Here is a 13015-nt window from a genome sequence, read left to right on the forward strand (position 1 = left end):
ACAGGAGCTCAAGTGTGCCAAGGAAGGACTTTGCATGATGGAGGATGCCGAGTCAGCGTCTGGCTTTGGAAGCCACTTTTAAAATGTGATTTTCCCAAGAGAAATCATGGCTAAGAGTGAGACCCAAGAGTTTGAGTGACTGAACCTCTTCGAGGGGGTTGGAGAGAAAGTAGATGTAAGAGTTTGCGGTCCAGTCCTTTCAGATATATATATATATATATATACTTTTTTTTTCACAGGATTGAAAAACATATTCCAAGTGTTTGACCAGTTTATGATTTTGTCAAGGTCTGAGGAGAGGGAAGAGGCTGCAACCTGTCTGTCAGAAGGATGAGGAATGTTACAGCAGAGAGTGAAGTTATCAGCAAAGAGACAAAGAGGATTTTTGAGATAGTCAGTGAAATCATTGATGAAGATTCGGAATAAAATGGGGTTGAGAACACCACCTTGTGATACTCCAGCTTTGAGAAGGAGAGAAGATGAAAGAGTTCCATTGAGAGCCACACATTGACTACGATAATGCATGAAGTCAGAAATCCAAGAGTGGAGTTGGCCTTGGATTCCATAGGCAGACAGTTTGGAGAGCAAGGCAGGATGTCAGACTCTATTAAAAGCTTGAAATATGTCCAGAGATATGGCCCTGATCTCATGTCTGATATTGAGGGCTTCCATCCATTGTTGGGAGAGTAGAAGCAGCATGTCCAAGGTAGAGTGAGTGACCAGGTGTGAATCCGAATTGATATATAATCTGAGATGAGGCTGTTGGAGAAAAGGAATGATTTTATGTGAACTGTGATGATGGATTCCATGATGTTGATGATTGGACGTAAACTGATTGCGCTGTAGTTAATGGGATCCATTTTTGCACATTTTTATGTAATGCTGTGATGTGAATACAGTAAATTTATTTTTATTTTCCCATTTCCTACCCCCACCCCCCCCCCACCTCCTTTGGCTTATCTCCTGTTTTCCGCCACATTTCGATCTCTTACAAACCATCATCATGAGTTATCTGAATTAAGTCCAAATATCATCCCAAGTGTCATCCCGTGAGGAGGATAGTGTTGCCAAAGCATCTTCCAGGGCAATAAAATGCACTGGGTGGTTTACCATTGCCTCCGCGGTGTGATCAGGATTTGAACCTGCAGTTGTCAGTGCACAATAATGAAGCTCACTACGTCGAGTCAACCTTCAATCCAATCTTGCAAATGCGTGTGTTTAAATTTATTTTTATTTGTAAGCATAGAATTTTGGTAATTTTGATTATTTTCAATCGTTCCTCCCCATTATGGTTTTGCAGAGCTCTTCTGGCTGGAGTGTTGATGTTGATTGTATGCTGGGCTTCTCTGGGCTTGGATGTGGTGCTGGTTGTGGTGAGTGATACACACGTTAAATATTTTGAGTGAAGAAACTTTGCAAATGCAGAAAGCAAAGCAATGTGGACAGGGGGTATGTCTTGAAAGCGTGACAATTCTTTGACTACCTGACCAGTTGCTGCAATATTATGTGCCATGCTGATAACATTGGTAGTTTATAATAACTGAACTTGTCTTTCATCATTGGTTATCTTCAGGGGATGAGTTCCAAATGAAAGAGCACAGAATTATTTAGTTGACATGCTGATGAGGTGTACATTAATGGGCCCAACAACTTACTTTTAAGTCTTCCCATATTTCTCTTCATTTCTTAACCTTGTTTGTTGATATTATTGTGACATGAGCTCCCGATTCTTCAAGGGGTTTTGAGGTTGCTACAGATGTGTTTAAGATGGTTTATAAAATAGTTTGGGTTCAGAAATGACAGAGTTTCTGACAATGCAAATCAGTGCATGTTTAGTGTTTACAGTACATTGGGGAAAATTATTTAGTTAGCTCATTTCTTTGTTTGAATATTCTTGTGCAAGTTAGTCAAAATACAATGTAAATTTCACAAGGTTGTTCTCATACATTAGTACGTGTCAGTTAAAAGTTCGATGTTGTGGTAAATTTAAGCATAAGTAAATGCCTGCAAATAAACGATTAAAATGGACGGTTATGTGTAATAAGTTTCATTGAACATGGATCGGTAAATTGTAATATAAACTGCTTGACGTATTTTTTTTTTGTATACCTTGTCAAGGCTCATATGAGAGCGAACACACAATGCACAGCAAGAGGGGCATGAAACAAGAGAGGTGGGAGAAGGAAGGACAAAACAGTGGGGAACAGAGACATGAGGAGATGTGTGGAAGGGAGAGGGATGGGGTGGGGAACATGGGGAATACAAGATGGACACGACAGGGACTTTCAGGAAGGAAAGCAGGGAATTTGAAGGAGGTGGGTTTGGGGTGATTAATGGGGGTAGAAAAGATCGAGGCTTTGGATGGGGGAAGATAAGAGGTGGTGGTCAACAGCTGTTTTGAAGGCCTGGAGGGAAGAATGGGATTGAAGATAGTGTGGGAGTTTATTCCAAAGGTGGGAAAAAGAGGAATGAAAGAGTGAAGGTGAGCAGTGATTCGTGATTTTCGTAGTTTTACCAGAAGAGGGTTGCTGGCGGACATTGAGCACCCTGTGGAAATATTGGGGGGCGTGGGGGGCATATCGCAGACAGAGCAAGGGAAGCAAGACCGGAGAGGAGACAGTAGAACACAGAAAGACCACCAACCTGCCTGCGGTGAGAGAGTGAGAGGACCAAAGACTCAGCCTCATTGCAGGAGATACCAATCATCGTAAATGCCTTGGTTTCCTCAGTGTGAAGCCGAGAATGGTGAGAGGCAGGAGCACCAGCCCAGAGGAGAGAGCAGTACTCCATCAGACTGCAGACAAAAGCTTTGTGTGTGGTCAGGAGCTCAGGTGGGCCGAGGAAGGACTTTGCACGACAGAGGATTCCCAGTCGGTGACTGGCTTTGGAGGCCAGGTTGGAAATGTACCTTTCCCAGGAAAGATCATGGCGGATAGTGAGACCCAGAAGCCTGAATGAAAAGATTTCTTCCAGAGGATTGTTGAGAAAGTAGATTGGCAGGTTTTCCAAATGGTCCTTTCGGAGAGACATATTGAGAGTGTGAGATTTGTCAAGATTGAAAGGCATGTTCCACGTGTTGGGACAGTTTGTGATTTTATCCGGATCTGCAGAGAGCGAAGCTGCGGCTTCGATGCCACCAGGATTTGGAGGAGGGAGAGAAGTTTGAGAGTTCAGACTTGAGATTAGAAAGGTATTGTTTTCTGGCTCTCCTGAGGGTAGACATACTTATTCAGAGCTTTATGGAAGGAACTGAGATTACCCTCAATTGGGTTTGCTTTCCTTGAGGCAAAGGCAAGTTGTTTCAGAACAACTGCCTCGTCACAAGCTTCAGTGAACCCTGGGCGGGAGGAAGGGTAGGACAACTGAAGACGAGAGAGGATAAATCTGTACATGAGAGAAAGCATGTTTCTTTGAAAGAATTCCCAGGATGAGTTGATGTTTGAGAAAGTAGTGATGGGAGACCAGTCGAGAAGTTTGATGGTTGCTTGGAGACCCTGCCAGTCAGCTTGAGTGAAATGCCAGACTGGACGTAGTCAGAAGGATAGCAAATATTTTCAGGGTTGAGGGAATTTGATTGAGTACCTTTGGTTGAGATCCGAGTCAGGAAATTGACAATTTGAGTCAGTCCCAATGAGTCGCAGAAGTCTTTTGCTGAAATACCATGGCAGGTGAGAGAGAGGTACCCTCACCCAGCCAACTGGCATGATGACAATTGAAGTCACCACATATGAGAAAGAGAGAGTTGGGATGAGATGAGAAGATAGAAGTTGGTCCATGTTGTTTTCGGATAGTGAGGTGTAAATGGAGTCATCACTATTTGGTGGACGGTATTGCACACATACACATGAGGTGGTAGTGGAGGGGAAGCTTCAGCCAGAGGTATTCCTTGGGGTGTGGGGGAGTGAGGGCAGTGCATGGAGAGTGAGGAATAGAGTCTTTGATGAAGAGAGCAACTCCTCCACCAGGACGAGGCTCAGGTCTGTCATCCCGGAGGAGGGAGTAACCAGAGAGAGATACTAGGGAGTCAGAGATGTCTTGAGGGAAGAAAGTTTCTGTTCGGCAGATTATGTCTGGTTTGTCAGTGGCAACCTGTATGGAAAGATCTGTCAGGTTTGAGTGAAGCCTTGAATATTTGACGTCCACACTTCATGAAGAGGGAGGGGAGGAGGCTTTGGGTGCAGGGAGTGGGAGGGGAGGGGGAGGGTAGGACAAGGGAGGAGATGGGGAGTAAATGAGGGTTGTTGAAAGAGTGTGGGGGATTGCAGAATAGCTCGGCGAAGGAGCCGGATGAGGAGAAGAAAAGTCTCTGTGGTGTTGGGTTGAGGTACAGTGGGGAGTAATAAGAGAGGGGGCAGAAGGCAGTTGAGGATTTGAGGAGGTGGAGTGATGGGATGGAGGAGAGAGGGCAGGGGAAGGAGGCAGCTTTGTGGATGTGCGGGGGGGGCGGGGAGCGGAACTTTGAGAAGAGTGAGTGAGGGGGGTGAATGGAGGGAGTTTTTGTGAGTGGGGAGAGTTGAGGGAGAAAGGTGAGAGGAGAGTTTTTGAGAAAGGTTAGGGGGAAGTTTGGAGGGGGAAGAGTGTGATGGTTGCTTTGAGAGGGAGGGGTGAGAGTGGTGAATTGGCACTGAAGTTGGAAAAAAAGGATGATTGATGGAAAGCAAACATGCATAGCAAACTGGGGTTTTAAATGTTTTTAGTTCAGAAATACGACTAAAGACATTTCTTGAGCGATGCAATAAATATGAATTAAGAGAATGGAGAGAAGAAACATTGTAACAGTTGGACTTTTTGGACAAGGTATGAAGAAAAGGTCGAATTGAGAGCAGTCTGTTGAAATAGAAAAAGAGTCGTAAATTATGATACAGTAATGAGAACCACACGAGTGAAAGAGGAAGATGAAGCATAAGAAGAGTCGGTTTTTTATTATTATTATTATTATTATTATTATTATTATTATTACTCGAAGCACCTGCTCCCTTCGGGAGCCGTCAAGGGGGTCATGTTATCATATTGTTGCGGATTCACGCCCGCCGGCGTGCGGACGGCCACGTAACTCGAATCGCGGCACGTCGCCCACCGGACGGACAATCCAGTCGTGACCCTCTCGGACTAACGCCGGGAACTAGTCACGGGTGGACCTTTCGGTCTCACCGCGATCGTGCCAATCGGCCCCCGCGTGGGATAGGGTTGCTCGCCAATTTCGACCTACCTAAGTACCCACACAGAGGGTAGACCGGGCGATCGCACCTCGCCGCAGGTCGACTTCGGACACGGGCCACTTTAAGCGACCCGTTCCGTACTATCGGGATAACCGAGCGGTGTTATTCGTCGGCCTCGACGGTTCGATTAATTATCGGGCGTTTTAGCCCACGACCAACCCTTTACGTGAAGCAAGATGGAGATTCAATAGAGGAAAAGACGAAGCGAAGCGGGAAAACAGTTCAACAATAAGCACATTTATTTCGCGATGAACGGAAAGCACACATATACAATTCCACCAAAAGCACATGTAAAAGAAGAAGACAATGCAATATTACACAAAAAGCAAATGCAACAATGCAGATCTAACCGACTACCGGGCACACGGCAACACTTATACAATTTTACTTCACAGACGGCGCCGACAACACATATTCCCAAAGCAAAAGAAAAGAGAACCACCCTCCAGGATGAGGCGGGCCTGGGGCCGAGACCGGGTCGGGCCTACCCGACTGATGATGAGACGCAGAGCGGCGGTGGCGCCTCAACTCCGTGGGCCTCGCGGACAGTGTGTGGTAGGGGGTGGGAAAAGGGGGCCCCCTTTGTCGCACTATCTCAGCGTGGGGGGAAACAGGAGGGGGTTGCTGATGCTCGGGGGAAGGAGGATATCACCCTGTCTCGGGTCCCGCGGCGAGCGTCTCCTCCTCCACCTCGGTCGCGTTGCTGGCCTCTCCCTGTGCAGCTCCCGGCACCGACGCGAGCACCCCCTCGTCCGCCTTCGCCGCCGTCACCTCTCCACAGCTCCGTCCTCTTCACTCTGACTAGTACCACTTCTTTCCAGCTCCACCGACGACTCTCTTGAACTCCGCACCACTCAACTCCCAACTTCCAACTGAACCGACTTGACTGACGAACACAGCCGTTTTTATAAGCCCCGTGGCTTCGCTCTTTCACCCTTGACCCTCTGCCTCCGACCCTTCACCTCTCTTGCTGGCTCCCCATTGGCCCGAGGAAAAGTGGGCGTGAATGCTTTTCGATCCATGAATTTGCATATAGCGACCGCCCTCCAACGCCCTGGAGGCGGGGCCAAATCGCCCCTCGCTCACCGATTGGACGGAACAAAAGTGGGCGTGAGTCGTTTTTGATCCGTTTTCTGCGGAAAGTCCGTGATGTTTTTGAACACGCTGCTCGGTGCGCGCCCCGCACGAGTCCAGCATCGGCGCCCACGAGTGGCGCGAGATGGTGTGGATGAGATGGTGGCGAGTTGTGACGGTAATGGTCGTGGCTGTTGTGGTGAAGCGGTGTTGTGGTTGGTGGTTGTTGTTGTGAAGCGGCGTTGTGGTTGGTGGTTGTTGTGCAATGGCTGTTGAGACGTGGTTGGTGGTGGTAATAATGGCGGCTGGTCCAAAATAAAGATAGTAGAAGAAAAACGGCTATCCTGAAGAGTCGCAGCCCGCATGAATGACATTTATTCCCTCTAGACAACGGGTTTGGGCCTAACTACACATATACTTACAGAGATATCTCACCTAAGGGACCTGAATGGTGGTTTGTGAATTTCGTCAACCACAACACTACCCCCTCCCCTTTTTACAGACTCGTCCCGAGTCGTCAAATTTTCGTGTGCCATCATGTGTAGTTTTCCCCTAGTACATTTTACCTACGGATCCCTGAGTGCGACATTCATGGTATTCGTGTCCCCAAAATAAATAACCTGAGGGCTGAGTAACTACCTAAACAAACTCACTCACATGGACGACTTAAATAAAATTGCCGGCGCTAAGACATACATGCCGGGGGCGCACTCATATTTACAGTACATCTTAACCTTAACTTACAAATTTTACACTAAACCATGGCCCAGGATCAATGAACTCTGCAAAAAGAAAGCAGTTAGCAGGGAGCCAGGCTGCCCGCATGCAGTCTCTGGCTCAAAACAATGCAGGTGACAGGGAACGTGGCCAGCTGCTCACACGCAGTCTAAGGCCTTCCTTTTTGAACTGAACGCAGTGAACCACAACGGTGCATGGGCTGCACAAATGCAGTCTCCGTGCCAGCTCAAGTGGCACACGCAATGAACACAACGAATGGGTGGATGAATGGTTTGAACTGAACGCAGTGAACCACAACGGTGCATGGGCTGCACAAACGTAGTCTCCGTGCCAGCTCAAGTGGCACACGCAATGAACATAACGAATGGATGGATGAATGGTTTGAACTGAACGCAGTGAACCACAACGGTGCATGGGCTGCACAAATGCAGTCTCCGTGCCAGCTCAAGTGGCACACGCAATGAACACAACGAATGGATGGATGAACACAAACACAGTGCACGGGCCGCCACTGCAGGCCCGTGTTGTAGCTGCCAACAGGGCAGTTCTTGCAGCTTGCAAACTGTTGCTTTCTGATCCTGGCACACATGGCAATGAACAGGGGGGGGCAAAGCAAAAATTGAACGGGGCTGGTGAACAGGGGCAGTGGGCATGGCATGGCAAAGGCAGCAGGCAAACACAGCCCGCAGAAGAAGGCCGCTGCAGGCAAACACAGCCGGCAGACGAACTGGCCGGCACAGGCCTTGAAGAAAACAGCCAGCCGGCAGATGAAGTGGGCCGGCACAGGCCTTGCAGCAAAACAACAGCTGCCGACGATCCAGCCGGCACAGGCCTCGCAGCAAAACAACAGCTGCCGATGAAGTTGGCCAGCCCCTGCCGTTCCGTGGAGGTTGGTGGAGGGAGTGCGGTGGTGCTGGCCACTTGGAAGGCGGGCTCGGACCTACCTACCTGTCTCCCTCCCACCTATCGCCTTTGCCTGTCACTGTACATACCCACTCCCTTAATTTGTCAAACCCCAATTTAGCCCCAACTTATTTTTTTTATTTTTACCTTTACTTCCCCACTATAAATCGTCCCCTAACCCCCTTTATCGTCCTTGTTCGGCTAACCTATCCTGTCACCTAGCCTACTCCCAACCCCTACGTTCCCTTCCCGGAGGGGAATAAGGGAGAGCTAGCGTCCTGTGTCGAGGCCCAACGAAGCCTCAGAATGGCCTCCCCAGAGTTCGGCGATCTATAACACGAAGTGGGTCCAGCGGCCCACAACTAGAGCGAGGGGATGGATGGTGCGGAGGGGTACACTTCCTAATCTACCCTAACCATTTAACTGTTAAACTACCCCGGGGCTTTCAACAAGCGCCTCTCGCTTAAACTATTGGTTCTAACAACCCAGATTCCCGTCGCCTGTGTTGGTGTCCTTACAATTTCGGGCCTCGCCCCCCAAATTTTCTTCCCGTACCCTCACACGGTCTCATGGCTGGGACACGTGGCTCCCTTTGGCAGGCACGACCCTCTGCCGATTCTCCGACGATGGCACCCCCGGGCACTACACTGCCTCCGAGCCTACCAGCTCCCTAACACCGGGGAGTGCCCCCCATGGCACCTCCCCTGAAACGCACACGTGGCAGGCTGGCTTCCCAGGCCCCTTTCCGAGGGTCACCCGTGCCCACAACACTGCCCACGCGGCTAATGGCGCCCCGGGCCCCCGCACCAAGCAGGCGCACCCGTGCCCACGACGCTATCCCGGCCCCCCATGGGCCCTTGGCCTACCACGGCCGACTAGCCTGGTGCCCGGGGTACCCACTCAGCGATACTCACCTTTCGCAGCCACGCTCCCAAGCCCGTCAACAGGGCTCCTGCACCCCTCCAAATGGGTTTCGAGCCTACTTCCCCACCAACAACAAAACGACCTCCATTTTGTAAATTTGACTAACCCCCTAACTCACTCTACACTGACCCCGGGGTCCCTTGGGCGGGAGTCACTCCTCCCCCCAATCACTCATCGCACCATGCATTCCCCATTCGTTCCACTCACACAGACCCGCTGGCCTCACTCACTCATCATGTACTCACCTCACAACTTTTCAACACACACACCGCTGAACTCTGCCATCCTTCTAACTACCTCCCCTAACTAACTCGTGCTCCCACGTCGTCCCTTACACTAAGCACGTTCCTTTTAACACTACGTAGCTAAGCTACGTCCCCTCTACACATTCACAAGTCTGTCCATGTCCTCAAATAATCCCATTAATCAATTTCCCAGGGGGGGGTTTCCTCCCTTCCTCCTGGGCTCGTGAACTCGTTGCAAGGCTCTGAGAGCCTTGCGCCTCTGCGGGAGCGGCTGTTCCAGCACCGACTCCTCCGGCAAGACATATCCATGAGGGCGTAAGGTCGCCCTTGTAAGGCCTCAGGCGGTCCGCGTGGACGATCCGGGGGAGGGCTCGTGGTCCCATTTTAATTTTTAGGACCACGTCACTGACTTGCGCCAGGACGACCCCCGGGCCCTGCCAAGGTGAGGTGAGCTTCGGGCATCTGCCCTTCCTTCGCCGGGGGTTAAAGAACCAAATCTTCGCCCCCGGTGGGTATTTGCTCACCTGGCTCCGGTGGTCGTACCTGCGCTTCATCTTTATGCCCGCCTGTTGGATCTGGTGTCATGCGAAGGCGTGGACCTTCTCCAAGCCTTCCTCCAACCGACGGGCATAGCCCTCCCCCGGGGGCCTATCAAGCCGCTCAGGCGTCGGACCGCACAATAAATCGACGGGGCTTCTCAGCTCCCGTCCATACATCAACAGCGCCGGACTACATGCGGTAGACCCGTGCTGGGACGCGCGATAGGCCATCAGGAGGTACGGAAGGTGTTCGTCCCAGTCCTCCTGGTTAGTGGCGGTGAAGAGGGCCAACTGTTGGACCAGGGTCCTGTTGAACCTCTCCACCATGCCATCAGACTGTGGTCTCAGGGGCGTTGTCCGTGTTTTTCGAATTTCCAGGAGCCTGCACACCTCTTTTAGTAATTCACTCTCAAAATTTCGTCCCTGGTCCGTGTGCAGCTCCTGCGGAATCCCATACCGGCATGTAAATCCTTCTACGAAGGCCTTGGCCACAACCCCTGCTTCCTGGCTGGGAAGGGCAAAGGCTTCTGGCCATTTGGTGAAATAGTCCATAATTACGAGGACGTACTTATTACCCTGGCGAGTGGGGGGCAGTGGTCCCAAAATGTCCATGGCCACTCGCTCAAGGGGAGCCCCAACCTGATGTAGTTGGAGTGGGGCCCTCATCCTCTGTGGCGGTCCCTTTTTTGCAGTACAAGCGTCGCATGCTCGACACCAGTCCTGTACATCGCGCCCCATGTTAACCCAATAGAACCGCCGGCGGGCCCGAGATTTTGTTTTGGTCCTGCCCAAATGGCCGCCGGCGCGGGTACCATGCACCTGTTTCAAAATTTGGGTCTTAAACCCATCAGGGACTATCACCAGCCAAGAAGTTTGTTCAGAAGGAATCTCCACCCACTTGCGATATAAGATGTTGTCCCTCATTTCTAGGTTCCTCCACTGAGCCCAGTATGCCTTTGTTCGCGCCCCGAATGGGGCGATTTCCTCCCCACTGGGCCTCCTGTTTTCCTGGACCCATTTGTACACTGGCCCTAGCACGGGGTCTTCCCGCTGGGCCGTGCTCCATGCCAATCCACCAAATTCCTCTCCCGCGGTTAGTGGCAAAGTTGGGCCTACCACCCGGGCCGCACGGACTGGGAGTTTCGGGGCGGCGTCTGCCAATTGGTCCCTCTCCTCATGTCTCGTGCAATATTTGCAGTTTTCCCTCAGACAGGGGCGTCGAGAGAGCGCATCGGCATTCCCATGAGCCTTACCGGCTCTATGGACCACAATGAAATCGTACTGCTGCAATTTTTCCAACCACCTTGCAATTTGGCCTTCCGGTTCCTTGAACCGTAAGAGCCATTGCAAGGAGGAATGGTCAGTTCGAACCAAAAATTTCCTCCCGTACAAGTACGGGTGGAAATGGCTCACGGCAGACAGCATAGCCAATAGTTCCTTGCGAGTTACGCAATAATTTCGTTCGGGCCTACTCATGGCCCGACTGTAATACGCGATCACTCTTTCCACGCCCCCCTGTGTCTGAGACAAGACTGCTCCCAATCCTTCCTGGCTTGCATCCGTGTCCAGGGTATGCATCCCGTCATCGGTGGGGTACGCTAAAACAGGTGTGGATGTCAAACACCCCTTTAATTTGAGGAAGGCCTCCTGGCACTCCTCCGTCCAATTAAATCTCAACCACTTCTCCGTCAACCGGTGAAGGGGCCTGGCTATCTCCGCAAAGTTTGCCACGAAACGCCGGTAGTAGGAGCAAAGTCCCAAAAAGCCCCGTACCTGTTTGACAGTTGTGGGCACGGGCCACTCCTCTACCGCTGTAATTTTTCCGGGGTCGGTCTTCACCCCCTCGCGGCCTATCACGTGTCCGAGATAGGCCACCTCTGTCGCGAACAAAGTGCATTTCTCTGGGCTCAATTTCAGCCCTGCCTGCCTGAGGTGCCCAAACACCTGGTCCAAATTGGCTATCTCCTGGGTGAATGTTTTAGCGTGTACCAGGACGTCATCCAGATACACCAGGCATGACTGCCACGGCATGTCGCCTAGTACACGCTCCATCAGTCTCTCAAAGGTGGCGGGGGCGTTACACAAACCGAACGGCATCACAGTGAACTGATACAGTCCCTTCCCTGTGGAAAATGCTATTTTCTCTTTCCCCGTCTTATCCATCTCCACCTGCCAATACCCACTCTTGAGGTCCAAAGTTGAGAACCATTTAGAGCCTGCAACGGCGTCGAGGGTATCGTCAATTCTAGGCAGGGGATAGGAGTCTTTGAGTGTCACGTTGTTCAGCTGGCGATAGTCCACACAGAAACGCGTGGTCCCATCCTTCTTTTTAACCAGCACAACTGGTGACATCCAAGGACTTCCCGAGGGCTCGATGACACCTGCATTGAGCATCTTTTCAACCTGTTCATCAGCCTCCTATCTTTTGCTCCATGGGAGCCTTCGAGCAGGCTGACGGACAGGTCGGGCCCCATTGGTGTGGATCTGATGTTGCACCAGGCCCGTACGTCCAATATCCTTGGGTGACAAGGAGAAGATCCCGATGTGTCGGTCGACCAGCTTGTATAAGGCCTCCCGCTGGGCCTCCTCCAAATCTACACTACTCCGATTTACCATCTCACAAATGGGACCGGGCCAATTCCTAATCGAGTCTGGAGACTCCCTCTGGGGCTGGTCCGGCTCGACGTTATCGTCCCTCAGCTCTGCGACCTCTTTTACTGGGGTGCAATCTGCCACCTTCGTGCCCTTCCTGATAGTGCGTGGTTCCGTGCTAACATTTATCACCCGCACGGGCGCTATTGGCCCGTCGGTACTTACCAGGGTGCGGCCCACGACTAAGCCCGGGGTTGACGGCCCTGCCGGTAGTTCCGCCAGGCCGCAGGGGCCCTGCCACGTTGGGGGTGCTCGCCACCGGGCCGGGACCACCGCCTCGGCACCCGGGGGAATGACCACGGAGTCAGGAGCCTCCAGCTCCACCCTCTCATCCGTGCTCACGCCCCCTAACGGCAACTCCTCACCACCCAACTGCATGACCCCCGGCCCAAGTCGATCTTACAACCACCGGCCGTCAGCACATCCAACCCTATTAGACATGGGTCGTACACCTCTGCCACCCAAACCTCTATCTTGGTTTTCACAGTGCCCAATTTAAACGACACGAAACCACGTCCTATGATAGGGGCCGTTGCCCCGGTAGCTAGCTGCAAACTATGGTTTTGCAGACGGTGGATCTCATCCCAACCGTCTACACTCGAATCAATGACCACAGGGCTGATGATCGTGGCGCTTGCTCCTGTGTCCACAACGGCGTCTACCCCTACGCCGGCAATCTTGCACCGAATTGTTAAGCTACCTTTGCCAATTTGGCCACAAC

The 13015-nt window shown here is 51.4% G+C and overlaps 1 protein-coding gene across 6 annotated transcripts in view; it reads left to right on the plus strand.

Annotated features, from left to right (window-relative positions):
• Positions 1-13015, plus strand: part of TTYH2 (tweety family member 2) — a 181700-nt gene that overhangs the window by 81778 nt on the left and 86907 nt on the right. For all 6 annotated transcript variants that reach the window (XR_015058944.1, XR_015058945.1, XM_085884022.1 and 3 more), the window contains exon 6: positions 1301-1373. Coding sequence is in view for 4 of the 6 variants with exons in the window: in XM_085884022.1 (XP_085740148.1) it covers positions 1301-1373 (73 nt within the window). In the remaining 2 variants the exon portion in view is untranslated. The remainder of the gene's footprint in view (positions 1-1300; positions 1374-13015) is intronic.

Source organism: Eptatretus burgeri, chromosome 1 (genome assembly GCF_056783735.1).
Source record: "Eptatretus burgeri isolate ZD-2024b chromosome 1, Ebu_testis_v1, whole genome shotgun sequence".
Lineage (NCBI taxonomy): Eukaryota > Metazoa > Chordata > Myxini > Myxiniformes > Myxinidae > Eptatretus > Eptatretus burgeri.